The sequence below is a fragment of the Salvelinus alpinus genome, chromosome 15, assembly GCF_045679555.1.
Source record: "Salvelinus alpinus chromosome 15, SLU_Salpinus.1, whole genome shotgun sequence".
Lineage (NCBI taxonomy): Eukaryota > Metazoa > Chordata > Actinopteri > Salmoniformes > Salmonidae > Salvelinus > Salvelinus alpinus.
Window position 1 is genome coordinate 27967588 of NC_092100.1, and position 18061 is coordinate 27985648.

At 39.8% G+C, this 18061-nt stretch overlaps 1 protein-coding gene across 2 annotated transcripts; it reads left to right on the forward strand.

Moving 5' to 3' along the window:
* Positions 1 to 455: 455 nt before the first annotated feature.
* Positions 456 to 17641, forward strand: LOC139539847 (nuclear receptor coactivator 5-like). Of its 2 annotated transcripts, none has more exons than XM_071343183.1 (9): positions 456 to 690; positions 6031 to 6117; positions 7865 to 7941; positions 8032 to 8152; positions 11271 to 11470; positions 14560 to 14838; positions 15099 to 15260; positions 15406 to 15684; positions 16103 to 17641. In XM_071343183.1, the coding sequence occupies exons 1-9, from the start codon at positions 638 to 640 to the stop codon at positions 16138 to 16140; spliced, it is 1296 nt and encodes a 431-aa protein (XP_071199284.1). In that variant the 5' UTR covers positions 456 to 637; the 3' UTR covers positions 16141 to 17641. The 2 variants fall into 2 exon arrangements, with proteins under 2 accessions (XP_071199284.1, XP_071199285.1); XM_071343184.1 differs by having other exon boundaries at positions 457 to 690; positions 6034 to 6117; positions 16103 to 17571.
* Positions 17642 to 18061: the final 420 nt, after the last annotated feature.

Here is an 18061-nt window from a genome sequence, read left to right on the forward strand (position 1 = left end):
ACAGCCTACCCCGGCCAAACCCAGATGACGCTGGGCCAATTGTGCGCTGCCCTATGAGACTCCCAATCACAGCCAGATGTGATACAGCCTGGATTCGAACCAGGGACTGTAATGACACATCTTGCACTGGGATGCAGTGCCTTAGACCACTCGGGAGCACAGGAGCCCTTTTCCAGTCCTTTTTCCTTCCCTTTTTGTGTCACAAAGTATAAAGAATTCACACTCCAGATCAGTAGACGGGAAACACAGAGCTAGATGACTTAAGAGGCCGTGACCGGTCTCACACTCCAGTGCAGTAGGTGGCGATGTATGCACCTTTCAGTTGGTTGCGATCTGCCAATTCAAATTTAAAGAAGAAGAAGCCTGTGGCTGTGTTCGAGAGCATCAACACGACTGCCCATTGACTGATTTATAAATCACTTTGCGTCATAAATAACGATTCATTATTATTTGTAGATCAGTCCGAATGTACCACATGATACATTGCGGTTTTGATCCTTTGAAATACGGCCTGGTTATTTAACCTACGTTAGGTTAGGGCGCACTGTTAGCTAGCAAGCCATCATTCGTCTGTTTGGCCAAATACTTATTATTTTCCACGGTTTATTTAGAGGTATTCCCACTTGACGAAAGTGCAATGTCGTCGTGGGCACCAGGCGGCAGACGGCCTCAACCCAACCCAAATGGAGGGTAAGTGGCTAGCTAGCGTAGCTTCAATCAGCCTCATTCTTGCCTGATTAGATAGCTAACTAGCTAGATATGAAACTACTTATGGCAGAAGTCATATCTGGAGCCTAACTAGCTAGCCAATTAACCGGATAATTATTGTATTGTGGGTGGGTGTGTGTGTAACGTTGTTAGCCTAGCTAGCTAACGCAGTTATTCACAAAGGAATGGCTAACGTTAGATGTTCAGAGTATGTGAGCGGAGTTGAGCGGTCGGAAATCGTTTTCCTCCGGCGCTCCACGTACTCTCCAACGACACTGCTAAAAACTGCTCTTGCACAGGGGTAAAAAATATTGCCGCGCCAAATACGCTCTTATAATTTAAATCACAATTTAACCAACCCCCATCTATTTGTGTGGCTACCTGGACCTACCATTTGGTTTTGAAGTATTGAAACCAACCCATATGATTTCAATGAAAAGGTATTTTAATTATCATGAAAAGGTGACTTAGAAGCGTTGATAACTTCAAATAGGAAGCTACTGTACATGTCTTGTTAAACAGTATATAAACATTCTAAGTAAGTCGCGAGACAGACAGGTAGCCTAAGAAGGAACGAAAATGAATTATTTAGGCTATATTAGCCTATTTAAAAAAAAAATTCAAGGCTACAGTCTACAAAGAAATGCATTGACGCATTTGCGAGTCCGACACACTAGACTGGCAGGAACATTAAGTGCTCAGCATTTAAACAACATGTTGTTGTATTAAATTATTATATTCTAAATTGCGTTTATAGGCGTTGACTTACTTAAGTTATCATGCTAGAGAATCCGGTGTTTGGAGGATATGTTGGTTCGAGGGCCGGCCGGCAAACTGTGCCAATATTTCCTCCAAACACCGGTTTCGAGGGCATTATCACATTTATACAACGGGTTACCAACATATTCAAATAATGATTGACATATTTATATTAAATATTATTTCATCCTTCCACGATATAGTCCCGACACAAATCTAGGGTTACAATCAAGCCAACGGGTTCGTTTTATCGTTTCGGTTATGGAACACCGTTTGGGTCTTTGTGTGTCAAAAAAGATACACGTCAAATAACACTATTTGATGTGTCAAATAAGCATGTTGTCCAATCAGGACCTGAATATGACTGCACGTCACATAATAATTTAACCCGTTCATAATTATTTTACGTAGTTATTACACATTGATTACACTATCACTGGTGTTTCATATGTCATAACGATTCGTCGATATGAATGTTATGATACTGGTAAAGTTGTCTCTCGCACCTACAGTGCTGGCCATTAAAACATTTTTTTTAAATAAGGTGAGCTTGCTCATGGATGCAAACAATGGCCTTCCCCAAAAAGATAGCAAAACAATCTGTTTCAGTAGCTATAGTTAACTAACTATAGCTAACTATATAGCTAGGTGTCATCATCTAAAATAACCCTACATTTTAAGACAGTTCTTAGAAACTAGCCACAATAAGTATTAGCCACAATAGTGGACTTTGCAGTTAGCCTTCAAAATATAAGTATGTCATTGACAGTGATACAAATTATTACAAATAGTAGAATTATGCCATAATTGAATAAGTCATGCTAAACAAGTTTGGAATGTTATATAACATCTACAAAAGACAATACTTTGTTAATTTGACAAAAATCTGTTGAATTCACCCTGGATGTATTGTACTTTAGAATTGCATTGGGGGCATACTTATTTCACTTACCGATGGATTGTGGATCAATGACATGGGGTATCAGTCTACTCCGTGACACCCAGAGAACATTAGTGTCGTAGCTCTTATTGCGGGACACTGAAACAAGTGAATTGAGACATTTATTATCAACCTATGTGTATTGAACACTATTCCCGAGGAAAACCAATACTGCGTGGATGTTTTGGAGTCTGATAACTCTAAGGACGTTAGGGAAAAAATATATTGGGTATTGAGTAGACTGATACCCCATTTCATTGATCCCCAATTCTTAGGTAAAATTGTACAGGTCAATATGCATGTCAATACACACAATAGGCTGACGGGGGGGTGATGTCACAGTCCTAGATAAGAACTACAACGCTAATATTTACGTAAACTCTTCACAGTTGTGTTCTGTGGGTGTCACCGAGTAGACTAATACCCCATTTCATTGCTTCACATTCCAACCTTCTTTAACATTATCTAGTCTAAATATGGCATGATTCCACCAATTGTGTCCTTCTGCATCACTTTCAAAGAGGTACTTTTATTTTGAAGGCAAACCGCAAATTCCACTATTGTGCCTAATCGTTATTGTGGCTATTTTCACAGCACATAAGCTGGTGCCATCGAGCCTCACTAGCCAGATGAAGCTAGCTGGCTGCTTATAATGTTAGCTTTGGGCAACAGGGTTAAGTTGCTGACTAGCTATTTATTTTCATGAACTGAAGTTCAATTTCAATAGGCGAACAACAAGTGGCAACCTAGCTAATACTTACTCACAAGGATTACTAAATCATTGCTAAGAATAATGAAAATGACTGCAGGTTCTACTGGTCATTGTTTTCAGGCTGGTTGTATTGGTGCTAGCTAGGTACCAAGCTAAAGCTAGCTACCCCAGAAGTTGTGGTTGAACAAATGATGCTTTATTACTGACGCAGTATTGTAAACACGTCGTTCATGGCCGGTGTTTACATGTTTGCATACTTTTTCTGTACAGCTTTGACAGTGCTACTGTATCTTTTTTTGACACGCAAAGACCCAGACAACGTTCCATAGTATGTATGTCATGAAGCTAATGGCAGTGATGCCATTACTGTGTAACTCCGGTAGGGCAACATCTGAAAAGTAGCCCGCTTGGTAGTGTCTACCAGTGCTCGACCAGTCGGCGAAAGCCAGTGTCACCAACGACAGAGAGCGGTTGATTGTCAAGGGCAATGAATTCCATTATCTTGGCTTTAATGGATTTCGCCTTTGTGTTGTCTCGCTGAAATTTTGTTACTCTTTCTAATGACTGCTATATCCACACAGCAGACATTATGGGCTAGTTTAGGAATGCTGTGTTGCACGTATAGCGCAAAATTTTACGTGGTGTCAATACGTCATGTACCTACATTATATAGGTATGCACGTCAGCTTTGACATCGGGGCGTTAAACTAGATATCGGCCGATACCGATGTTGGCATTTTTTGCTAATTTCGGCTGATTCCGATATGTTCACCGATATATCGTGCATCCCTACTCGGTACACATGGGACAGAGACACAGCACGGTTTATACAAATCTCTGCTGTTGAAAACGAGATGTTAGTCTAAAGAAATGTGACAATGTCTAGATGTTTTATATAGTGGAGATCAAGTTTATAAATTGCCAGGCTGGGCTGATGAGACAGTGGATTGCGCAGTCAAATGGAACAGACTAAATACGAATTTTAACGTCAGATTTAGCTGGTGGTTACTTGTGGAATAGACACCGGCTGAAATGCAGTTTTAACCAATCAGCATTCAGGATTAGACCCACCGTTGTATAAGTAGATTTAAAGAGAATTGTAATAAAATGCCTAACTAGGCTGTCTACAGTCCCTTTGAATTCACTTTTGGAAACACGAGTTTGGCCAGCGTCTATGGCTTCAGGCTCATGCAATGGTGCCTATTGTATAGATTAGACGTCGACCGATTATGATTTTTCAACGCCCATACCGATTATTGGATGACCAAAAAGCCGATGCCAATTAATCGGCCGATTTTAAATAAAATTCCCCCCAAAAAATGTACATTTAATTTATTTGAAATAATGACAATTACAACAATACTGAATGAACACTTTTCTTTTACCTTAATATAATACATAAATAAAATCAATTTAGCCCCAAATATATAATGAAACATGTTCAATTTGGTTTAAATAATGCAAAAACAAAGTGTTGGAGAAGAAAGTAAAAGTGCAGTATGTGCCATGTAAGAAAGCTATCATTTTAAGTTCCTTGCTCAGAACATGAGAAGATATGAAAGCTGGTGGTTCCTTTTAACATGAGTCTTCAATATTCCCAGGTAAGAAGTTTTAGGTTGTAGGAATTATAGGACTATTTCTCTCTATACCATTTGTATTTCATATACCTTTGACTATTGGATGTTCTTATAGGCACTTTAGTATTGCCAGTGTAACAGTATAGCTTCCGTCTCTCTCCTCGCCCCTACCTGGGCTCGAACCAGGAACACATCGACAACAGCCACCCTCGAGGCATCGTTACCCATCGCTCCACAAAAGCCGCGTCCCTTGCAGAGCAGATGCGGTGCCTGTTAATTTCTCATCGAATCACAGCCTACTTCGCCAAACGGGTGATGATTTAGCACTGTCGTTGCACCAAACCTAACCATAAACATCAATGCCTTTCTTTAAAATCAATACACAAGTATATATTTGGCCTGCATATTTAGTTAATATTGCCTGCTAACATGAATTTCTTATAATTTGGGAAATTGTGTCACTTCTCTTGCGTTCCGTGCAAGCAGTCAGGGTATATGCTGCAGTTTGGGCCGCCTGGCTCGTTGCGAACTGTGTGAAGTCCATTTATTCTTAACAAAGACCGTAATTAAATTGCCAGAATTGTACATAATTATGACATAACATTGAAGGTTGTATAATTTACATTTAAGTCATTTAGCAGACATAATAATGTAACAGCAACATTTAAATAAAGGTGTAAAAAATCTATTTTAAAAATCGGCCAAATCTGTGTCCAAAATTACCGATTTCCGATTGTTATGAAAACTTGAAATCGGCCCTAATTAATCGGCCATTCCGATTAATCTGTCGACCTCTAGTATAGATAATAGAATGAAAATGAGCTAAGCTTTAAAGAGATCACATTTTTTATTTATAAATACTTTGCTACAATGACACAGCCAGCTACCCACCTTTTTATTTTTATGTTAGCATGTACACATAGTTCACATCATGCTTTCGGGATATGTCTTTTCAGATTCCACAATGATTCTTTAGTTGGTGACACTACATCACCGCCCTCCCGCTCTTGGTCCTCCTCAGCTTTCTAAGTCACCTTGATTTTGCACCTGTGTGTTTTATCAGTTTCTTTCTGAATATATTTAGCGAACTCCATGACAGTAGCTAAAGCAAGGGGCTGTAACGGAACCCAAGTGGCCTACAAATGCATGCTGGGCCAGGCATGCCCTGAGCTTGTGAAGTGAATGGTACTGGAGCGGCGAGAAGTCCGACGCTCCAGCCTTTGGGGGGAAACTCGCTCTGCGCTCCAGTCAAATGGGTCAATCTCCGTTCCTTGCTCCGCTCACATACTTATGGCTGTGATGCTAATAGCTGGCTAACTGTAAATCTCCTTCAGCAGTGTTAAACCTCTTCGGCCTTTTCGAAGACCAGCACCATACCCCGTGAGAGAAGACAGGACCGACGACCACAAGGATTCTGAGAGGTAGTTAACATTACAGCTAACAAAGGGTGGCTTTGTAAATTTTACTCTGGAGTGCTAGAGTACGCTCTGGGCGTTTTGTAAATTCAGAATGTTGTCAGATTATCCGTTTGTAAATTGAGTGTTTCACTCTCGGAGTGTTCCCAGTGCACACTCGATGCTCTGACAGGGGAGTAGGGTTGATCCGAGTTTTCTGACCTCACAACGGCAGTCAAGCACCCAAGCTAACTGGCTAAAGTTGTCTAGCTTGCTAGCTACATCCAGACACAAATGAGAGAACACCTCACCCTGACCATTTTACTCGCCCTAGCCAAGCTGGTTAGGCTGTTTTCATGTTAACTAAAGCGTTGGTGACTAACTCTGCTGCTAGCAACAATTTAATTATGTTTTTTTTCTGACTTTTACTGACACCTGTCATATTCGACGGGTGTTGTGCGTTCGTAAATTGATCAGTTATTCTGCGCTCTGACAGACTCAGACGAGAGTGCTCTGGATTCAGATTAGATAGCCAGAGTGAATTTACGAACGCACCCTAAATTAGCTAGCTAGCTAGCTAGCTAGTTTTCAAAATTGTTAGCTAGCTAGTCTGCCAACATTCCTTGATTGACTGTTGATAAATGTTAATGGAAGGTTTTGAGGGTAGCGGACTAAACTCAACAGGACGTGTAAATGCAGGCTATTTTCTTTTCATTAACTTTGTTTTATCTGATGTCGGAGCTCCAGTCCACCCACACTAGTTGCCGCTCAACTCCATCATAAATTGTGGAGTGTAGTTGGCTAGTTTGATGGTTGCTGAAACATCAGAATGTTACCATGCTTACTCCGCGGATATCAGTCTGAAAGAAGTCTCTGTAAAAAAAAAAGAGAAAAAAAGACACGATAGTCTCTACAGGCGGAATGTTGAATAAATTATATTTACGCTTACATTACCGGTTGTGCATGCTGTTGGTCCTTCTGGCGGTAGGTGGAGTTAGGGTATCCACAGGAAAGTGTTGTTTACCCTACATTGCCGATAGTTTCTGTCACTTGTATTTTCAATCTGTTGACGCATTGCATGTGATGCACAATATGTAAACAATATCCGAATGTCGTTGACCAAAGCACTTTTCTAGCAATATTGGCCATATTGTGCAAGTGTTTGTCACCTGCGAATTGCATCATTATTGAAAATAAAAACCGGAAATACAAACTATACAGACCAGCGTACTGAAGGTCTGGTTGATAACAGTTCCCTGTGGATATTTTGTATCCAATTTACCTCCGACATGGGAACAAAATCAGCAGACAACCGGTAAAGTAAGTTGAAATGAAGTTTTTCAACATTCTGAATTGTAATGGAACAGTTGGGGAATGCTGAGCCTGCATGTTAGTGTGTAAGTATTTCACTCTCGCATTCTAAAAAGGCTAGCTTGAGGGGTCATGATGCTGTGTGGTGAAGTGGCGTGTCAAAACATGCAATCAAATGGTTTGTGAATATGTACCATACTCTGCTAATGCCAAATACTTGTTATGATGTCCGCTCCATCTGAATAATAAAGTAGGCACACCTGTGTGTAGGGTGGAGGAAGGGGTGAACAAATGCTACAAAGCCTAGTGAGGTTTTTGTTTTACAGAGGAGCTATTTTTACTGAAAGAGCACAGCATGCCATGTTAATCTCTGAAGTCATACAGTAGGCCTGTACTAATATGGTGCATATGTCTTTGCCATTGTGAAAGCCACTTCATGCATGAATGTCTGTGTTACTTTCAGTTACGAGGAGTTGGACCAACAGCATGACTACTCCGGTAACAATATGGACTATGAAGGATATCAACATCAACAAAATGGTGAGATCACATTTCTCTTATGTGGTATGTCAACTAAATTAATTTATTTGCCAACAACCTGTTTAGAAAATGTCTTCTCTCCCTTCTCAGCTTCTCCCAAAGTTTACAATGCAGCTGACAAACGTAGCGCCCTCTACCAGCGGTTCTATAAGCAACTCCAGGAGAAGACACCTGCCGACTGTGTGGTTCTGTCTGTGAGCAACCAGAGCACGTGAGTAGCTCACCTTTAAGAAATTAGGGTATTTATGCTTTTTGGTTCTTCCTTTGGCAATATTTTCTATGCCCTTGTAAGGGGAGGTGTATGTGTGTTACTCCAGGAGTGAGGATGGAGAATTCAGAAACTGGTGGTTGTGTGTGAAAAGGAATGAAAATACCCATACACCTGTTGGGGATGACTTGTGTGGGAATTTAACTGTAATTGCCAAGAAGAACTATGTATGAATGGCAACAACCTGGAAAAACTAAACTGAAGTCAATTGTAAGATTGACTGAGGTAAATTTAAAACTATTGTTTTAGCTTATCTAAACGGGCCAAATGCTACTACTGTTCTTTTTTTTGGTTTCTTACACACTTGCATAAACTTCCATTCTACTCATGTCTTTCTCTCCAGGTTGGCTGAACATTTTGTTTTTAATCTACTTGTAGAAAACTGCCTCCCTGTTAATGAATCAGACCCCCCCTAAAACCTGTAGTAGTTTTTGTTTTCCTTGCAATCACTTATAAATTAGTTTCTTCACATGCAGAAATTCAAACTCTCTGCTTAAAAAATATATAAATTGCACCTTCCTCGGCTTAAAGGAGATTCGCCATCAACATCTCCTGTTAAGCCAGATTTTGGTTCAAATTGCACCCAGTTAATTAAACTTGACTAACTCTATTAAGGATTGTTCGATATCCCATAATATGACAACTTGATTTGTTGAAGATACATATTTGGTTGATTCTTGACATAACCATCAAAAACATGAATCCAGACATTCATCACAGACACTACAGAACAATCAACAGAAACATAACACAAAGTGTTATGAAAACAAAAAACCTCTTGGAGAACATCACTTTTTGTTGTAAACAGTCATGCAATGCTTTGTTCAAAGTGCACTCTCAATTCTTAATCTGATCATCATCGGTCTGACAAGCGAATATTGTACACACTTGTCTGGAATGTGTCACGTAATACATGTCATGTAATACATGTATATTTAACTCTACTATTCACCCGTTCATATATTTCATGAAATGGGATAGATGAGTTAACCATTAAACTCAAGAAACAGAATGAAGCTTTTATATCCATCTTTAAAGAAAATGTAGAAGTTGTCCAGTTCTTGCAGCATTCAAAGAGACTGAAGGTCCATTGACCTCATGGGTTCACTCTGCCTTTTCAAAAATAAGTTATGTTACAATAAAAGGCAAACTTTTTTTAGGTTTTAATTTCATACTGTAAGTAGCCTGCTTTAGCACTGCTTTGGTAGCTACTTACACCTGTAAATAGTAGTAACAGGATGGAATTTGCTGCCATTTTTAAATGATTGTATGCCCCCCATAAAACACTTGCCATGTCTACCCCTAGCAAACCTATTCAATCCCCTGTTTAAAAGTGTTATTGCAACACTCACATAAAATGTAACAATGTTACCTTTGAATATAGCCTACCAAAAAATGCCCAGTGTAGTAATAATAACCCTATCTGCTGATCTTTTTTCCTTTTCTTCATAGTGTGCTATAAAGTTTTCTCAGTGTTATATAATGTAAACTCGGATGACCTATGCAACTTACATCTTTCTACTGTTAACTCACACTCATCTTGGTCCTTGTGGACACGACACATTCAACTTCCGTGTTTTGAAATGGTCACCCCTGCCTAAACGTATTGCTGATACTTTCTCTGAGCAGAAAAGACCTACAAACTAAAAACTGGTGCCAAAAGACGCTGTTTTGTGGAGAAATTGAATAAGTGCTATGTTAATTGACAGTAGTGTTTTTAATGAAGCAGCGTTTTAAACATTCATCACAAGTGTTATGATGTGTACCTGTTGTTGGCTTTGAGACATCACTGTCCCACCCTCCTCAACATATTGTATGTTACACACAGTAGTGACTAGGTTCAATGAAGATTGTCACTGGTCAATACTGTTCATGCTCTTTCAATACTGTAGATTTAAGATGTTTATAAGCATATTTAAATACAAAATGCACATCAACAGATAAAGAACTCACAGCAGCCTGGATTTAATCACCTTATCACATACATTTGTATAATATTAGGCCTATGGATATTAGGCTTGGGCGGTATCCAGATTTTCATATCGCCATACCTTCCCTTCTCTCATCCCGTGATTTACGGTATTACCGGCATAGCACACAAGGGGGTGCTAAAATCACAAGAGGCCCATTGGGCCTTTATTACCAGACTACAAAAAATTTGCACAAACTAATTGCGAAATCACATAAGACGCTTTTAGCTATATTCTAACGAGCGAAAAATGAATAAACTAATTGCAAATCCAGTACAAAGTTATACAAGCATAGCTCGTAGCTACAGAATGTCAATATCGGTGAGTGTTGACATTTACAAGCAAAAGTGAACGAGATACATTGTGCAAATGAAAAAGTTGTGATACATGCTTTTCTGAAGGGAGAGCAGCATGTGTACACGGAGCACAGGGGAGAAGAACGCAGGAGAAAAGCTATTAGGAAGCACAGGGGGAAAAACGGCAACTGTACAGAACTCATCCAGAGCTCTGACTACTGACAGAAAGCTTTTTATAAGATATCTGATGGCAAACATTTAGTAGTGAATTGCGTAGAAGTGTAACTTCACCTCGTGTGCCGCACAACAGAGACTCACCAATATAGAACGCTATGGACTCACTAGCTCCCGTTGTGCTATTTACAAACAAACACATGACTGGATCAACTATTCTGGGGAAGTATGGTGTGCTTCATAATGTGACAGGTGAAATGATGAACGCATTCTGCTTCATCTCCTAAGGTATTTTACAAGTTGACTGCAGGTATTAACAAAAAAAAGTACCTACAAATATTCAAATGTATTGATATCGCATGGCTTTTTCCAAATACCCCCAGTATAAGGTATACCGCCCAAGCCTAATGGATATACCAGGTTATCCTGCTCTTCACTGGTCACTTAACTACACCTTGATAAGAGTTGTGATTCAGTTGAGGTGTCTTTGTGGTTGATAGAAGCCAGGCCTGGACATGCTGCCACAGCACAGCGGTGCTGCTCTCCTCTCACACGACATGCCTGCGCACCCCTCGTTTGTGTGCAGAAGTCAATAACCAGCTTTCTTCTCTTTTTTCAAAGGGATTACCCCAAATCTATAGGCCACTGTTTGCAGGACCGTGGCCTCTCGGTGGAAATGATTTACCTGCAGGCGGAGTCGGGCCTGACCCGGGCCCTACAAGATGTCCGCTCCGACGGTTCCCCCTTATGTATTCTCGTCGAACAGACTAACGTAGCTCTGTCCTCGTGCACAGTAATCATATTTTCAGAATCCCTCAAAAGTAAGTCCCCCACAGTCACCTGGCCCCTTCTAACTAAACAATTAAAAATGGATCTCTAAAAGAACAACAATACCAAGTCTAACACTCCTGATAAAACCTATTTTAATATAGAACATTTAAGGGTGATATATAATATTAGGCCTATGGTGATTTTTGTTTAATTCTGTAGTTGAGTACTCAGAACTCAGCAGTTCACATTTGACCCCCTCATCAGAGGCTCTCACATTAAACTTAACATTCATTTAGGTTTGAAATAATACAGACAAAAATACTGTACCAGTCGAAAGTTTGGACACACCTACTCATTCAAGGGTTTTTGTTCATTTTTACTATTTTCTACATTGTGTAATAATAGTGAAGACAACTATGAAAAACATATGGAATCATGTAGTAACCAAAAAAGTGGGAAACAAATCAAAATATATTTGAGATTCTTCAAAGTAGCCACCCTTTGCCTTCATGACGGTTTTGTACACGCTTGGAATTATTTCAACCAGCTTCATGAGGTAGTCACCTGGAATGAATTTAAATGAACAGGTGTGCCTTGTTAATTTATGGAATTTCTTTCCTCCTTAATGCGTTTGAGCGAATCAGTTGTATTGTGACATGGTAGGGGTGGTATACAGAAGATAGCCATATTTGGTAAAACACCACGTCAATATTATGGCAAGAACAGCTCCAATAAGCAAAGAGACACGACAGTCCATCATTACTTTAAGACATGAAGATCAGTCAATCCAGAATATTTCAAGAACTTTTAAAGTTTCTTCGCGTGGAGTCGCAAAAACCATCAAGCACTATGATGAAACTCTCATGAGGACCGCCACAGGAAAGGAAGACCCAGAGTTACCTCTGTTGCAGAGGATAAGTTCATTAGTTACCAGCCTCAGAAATTGCAGCCCAAATAAATGCTTCACAGAGTTCAAGTAACAAACACATCTCAGCATCAACTGTTCAGAGGAGACTGCGTGAATCAGGCCTTCATGGTCGAATTGCTGCAAAGAAACCACTACTAAAGGACACCAATAAGGAGAAGAGACTTGCTTGGGCCAAGAAACAAGAGCAGTGGACATTAGCCCGGTGGAAATTTGTCCTTTGGTCTGATGAGTCCAAATTGGAGATTTTTGGTTCCAACCACCGTGTCTTTGTGAGATGCAGAGTAGGTGAACGGATGATATCTGCATATGTGGTTCCCACCTTGAAGCATGTAGGAGGAGGTGTGATGTGGTGGTGCTTTGCTGGTGACACGGTCTGTGATTTATTTCGAATTCAAGGCGCACTTAACCAGCATGGCTACCACAGCATTCTGCAGCGATATGCCATCCCATCTGGTTTGGCCTTAGTGGGACTATCATTTGTTTTTCAATAGGATGTTGACCCAACACACCTCCAGGCTGTGTAAGGGCTATTTGACCAAAAGGAGAGTGATGGAGTGCTGCATCAGATGACCTGGCCTCCACAATCACCCAACCTCAACCCAATTGAGATGGTTTGGGATAAGTTGGACCGCAGATTGAAGGAAAAGCAGCCAACAAGTGCTCAGCATATGTGGGAACTCCTTCAAGACTGTTGGAAAAGCATTCCAGGTGAAGCTGGTTGAGAGAATGCCAAGAGTGTGCAAAGCTTTCATCAAGGCAAAGGATGGCTACTTTGAAGAATCTCAAATATAAAATATATAAAAAATAAATAAAAAACATTTACAACTTTTTTGGTTACTACATTATTCCATATGTGTTATTTCATAGTTTTGATGTCGTCACTATTATTATACAATGTAGAAAATTGTAAAAATAAAGAAACCCTTGAATGAGTAGGTGTGTCCAAACTTTTGACTGGTACTGTATGCACATATCAATCACACTAGAAAAAGTATTAATTGCTTGATATAAATCCTCAGGAAATGTCAAACTAGCAGATGACCAAATTTTTACATTGTATTATTTATATATATATTTGTAACATTTAATATCTTTTTAAACTACTATTGAATAGCTTATTGAAGGTGTACTATGCAGCATTTTATATCAGGCTTAATACCCATGCCAATATATCCTCCAAACCACGGCTTCTCAGGCATTATCACTTAAATCATTTTGATTTCGGGGGAAAAAGACTTAAAAAATACCTGAAATAAATGAGCACAATTTTATATATTTTTTGTAAAAGAAGCCGTATTATATTGTTGTTCGTACCTCTGAGAACCAATCGTGCAACAGGAAGAAGCTGTTTGTGTACATTGACGGTGGCCAGACCGTCCACTTACCAGTGAACAAGCAACTTTACAGCTTCAAATGATGTTCAAAAAATGTTTTTGTCTCAATGATGTATTACTTTAATTTGACCTATCCTAGACATGTAGGGCTATTACTAGGTGGATAAGTCATGTGCATTTTTATCAATAATGGTAGTATCTAAATCTTAACAGCTAAATCATGAACAGGCCATATGCTTGTATTTCTTTAAATATTATCAACAAATACTATTTAATAAGTAAAATAATTGTTATTGTACTGTTATTTCATATTTACTTTTTCCTGTTCAGCACATGTGTGGTTATGGACCTATATAATATTTAAAATGTTCTCTGGAACTGAAGTATATAATCCTCAACTCTCAAATAATCCTCAAAGATGCCTTTCCTTAATCCACATAAAATATTATCCTTGAAGCGATACTGCATGTCATGCCAAATCTGTATAGTGAAATAATACTGTGTAGTTAGTATTTATGCACAAATGGATAACTAACCTTTTTTCAACTTTTATGCATACAACATACCAAAAAAATACACATTTGCTGTACATCAAATCAAAGTAACATTCACCTTATCAAATATATAATACCAGCATTCAAAGTACATGTATTAAAAACATTGTTTAAATTGTGTTAATTTATTACTGATTACTACATATTAATGCAATATGAACTGTTTTGAACACAAATGGCATTGCATTTTCACTCAACCCCAAAGTAAAACCCCCATATCAAAATAAACTTGTCTGAAAGAAGTGGGACTTCAGAGCAAGACCTCCTGTATGATTAACTTTTATATAATGTCTTAACTTTTAAACTTCAAACCCCTCTACTAGTCCACCGCAACATGCCCAAGGACCATGCCATGGACTTTGTGATGGCGGAATATGGCCGTGGGCTTGGGGAGCGGACGCAGCAGAAGGACCCTGCAGAAACAGGGGCGCGGGCGGCCGAGCTGGTGGATGACTACCTGGAGAGAGAGAAAGTGGAGAGGCATGCTGTGCCCTCTGACACCCGCCAGCTGCTCTTCTTCCTGGCCGAGGGAGTCCACCTGTACCCCGAGGAGCTGAGCACCATTGCGGAGTATCTTCGCAACCGCCAGGACCATCTGCAAGGTGCAGCCACACAACCATAGTGTCCATAGTCTTTATGCACAGTACAAGCTTTTTATTTAGGACAGCGAATGAGATCTCCTTATTTTCTAATAATTAATTTGATTGTTCATTGTCTCTAACTACACCATGCATTGCAATTTGTTAATGGAAATACAGGATTCTTAGATACTAAAGTGACAATGCTGAGTTATAATTAATCTATTTTTAGGATGTTATACACTCCTGTAAAGGGTTGTTCTAATGTTTTGTCTCTTTCCCAGCCACGTCTGAGACTGGTGATGGCCCCCGGCCTGAGAGGAAGAAGATGTTGCCTCCAGGTTTAGGAAAACCTCCACCGCTGCTACCCACCCCCTCAGGCCCTCATGGCAGAGAGCCACACCCTGGGATGGGAGAGCACCCTGCCACCCCCCTCATGACTCCAGGTGAGTTACCATTCTCGAAAATAGAAATGTTCTGCAGGGCAGATGGGATCGATATCAGATGGGAATGTTAAAATCAATCACTCATGAGTCACTTGTTATGGCTATGCTTGTATATGTAAGTGTTGACAGTTTTCTGTTTTCTTAGGCTCATACCCCAAGACCAAGCCGCCTCCACTGCTGTCCATGCACCAGGGACAGGGGCTACCTCATCGTCCCCCTCATGGTCCCCCTCCCCCTCATGGCCCCCACGGTCCACTACCTCGAGGACCCCCACACCACCATGGCCCCCCTCCCCCCCGAGGGCCCCCTCCCCCCCGTGGTCTTCCACAGAGTGGCCCCATGCCCCCACACGGCACCAGAGGAGCCCCACCATCACTGAAGAGCCTTCACATGGGACCCCAGCCTGGGCTGCTCCCCTGTCCAGGTTAGTCACATGCTTTACTGTTCTACTATTTCATGCCCTTCACGTGTCGTCTTAGGTTAGGCTCACTAAGAGCCCTATTCCATTAAATGTGTCTTAAAGAGGACACGGACCAGAGCATCAGAGTGTACTTAAAAGCAGCGGGTGGCAGTCCTATCGCCTCGAACCACAAAACATCAGACATTATTTAATTTTAATTTCCCAATGCTTCTACATGTTAAATTGTCACTGTTCTTCAACACCCAGCACGTTATTGACTGCACGGCCAACGTTTGTTCTAGAGTTTTCCCTCTTGTCGTCTTAGGCAGGGGTCAGCAACACATTACAGTACAATACAACAGTAGCATTTCTATAACATGTCAATATCCACAAAACTATTGTACATTTAATCCAATCATGTTCCTGTCTCCTGTCTGATCAGGTGGTCTGCCTCCACACCCTAACACACCCAGGCGCTGAGAGAAGAGCACCTCTTGACCACCATGGACAGACAGCAGAAAGCATTAGAGCTGATCAGGAAACACTGTCATACTGGCCTGAGGAGTGGGATCTCCTTCAGCTCAGTGCCCTGCTGCTGCTCTCTCAGGACCCCACACTACCACTCCTTATCTCAGAGCCTTGTATAGATCGTCTCTGTCTCTGCATCCATAGTTTAGCAAGCTGAAATTGAATTTTATTTCACTATTTGGGAGTTCAGAGCTCAATTTTTATGAGTGTTTGAGTTGACCCACAATAATGTTCAGGAGCCAAGTCAGAACAAATGACATCTTATTTTTTGTATTGCATTCTCAGATTCTTTGTTTTTTTTTTGTTTCATTTATCTGTTATTTGTTTGAGTTTTTATCTGAAAATTGGCTATCAAATATTATAATAAACAATAGATTAAAGGCTAATCAATCTCATATCTTTTGCGATCATCTCATCACACTCAATGGTCTGTCTTTGGAACCCAGATTTGTCCTAGGAGGATATGATGCCAGTATGCTATCAATTTAAGAACATAGTAAGCAATTCATGGTAAAGTCTGCACCTGTTGTATTTGGCGCATGTGACAAATATAATTACATTTTAATCTCGTGATAAATATGAAGGTGATATGTTCAGGAGCAGGTCTGAGCATGTGGTTATCAGCTTCAGTATTTATTTTGTTAACTAAGTAAATTGGTAATGATACTGGAGTAAAATTAGCTAATTAAGAAGAACGGAACTCCGTTTCTTAGGCTCTATTTAAAAAAAAATTCTGCAGGTGTTTTATTAGAATAAAACATTCCATTTTAGCTTTTTAAGTTGGCGGTCTGAGAGAAATTAATGCTGTTTTAGAGCACTTCATGTTAATTCCTTTTTCTGTGTTATCTCCCATGATCAAATAAAATGTTTAGCACCAATCATCACCCAGTGTTTAGGACAGTATAAAAGGTGTGACTAAACAGTTTCTGGCAGATGTTTCCTATTGGGAACCCTCAGTATAATGTGCCCATGAAAATTAAGAAGTTATTGTGGAGATGTTTTTTTTTACATACACAGTACTATATCAAACATGGATGAGATACTGTGTGTATCTAAGCCAACCTTGGCAGTGGTCTGATGTGAAATCAGACAATTTGTAGTACTTATATCACTAGATGGTGCTATAGATCCATTCAATTATCATTATCTTTGAAACCACTGCATCGCCAATATCAAATGTGTTTCGTCTTCTCTGACATTGAAAGGCTACAATCAATTTATTTGAGTCGGAAGTCCCAGTTATGTTTTATTGTTTTTGCCACAAGCCTATAATGTTGTTTTGCATGACATTGTTTCCTTAGTAATTTCTTATTCTGTATCAGTTTAAGCGAACGAAGCACCTCACTGAATTGATTATTAAGATTAAAGGAAATAATCTTGTTACTGAAAGTGTTCTGAGACAGATAAAGGTGCCAGACTTTTTGAAAATGAAATCAATTCCTCTTGAATTCTATTTTCATCCGTTTCATATTGTGCTTCATGTCAAAGTGTACACCGTTGAGTTTTCTATGTGGGCATACGCAGTAGATATCTAATAACAGTAGTGGTGGCTCTATTCAAAGTTTGAATCAACTTTATTTTCAGAGAAAAGGCTGATATCCTACAACAATGCTGAGAAAGAAACATTGTCGGCTAAGATTCAGACAGTATATGTATTTCCAGTACATTGTCGGTTGTACAATGCTTGCAAAGTGAAAATCAAATATCTATCCTGTTTGTTTTGTCATTTGGCAGTGTGTGTCTTACAGGATGCACACATCAAATCAAAGTTTATTGGTCGTGTACACAGTTTAGCAGACTTAGTAGGTGCAGCCAAATGCTTATGTTATTAACTCCTAACAATGCAGTAAAATGTCAAACGGTACACAATTAT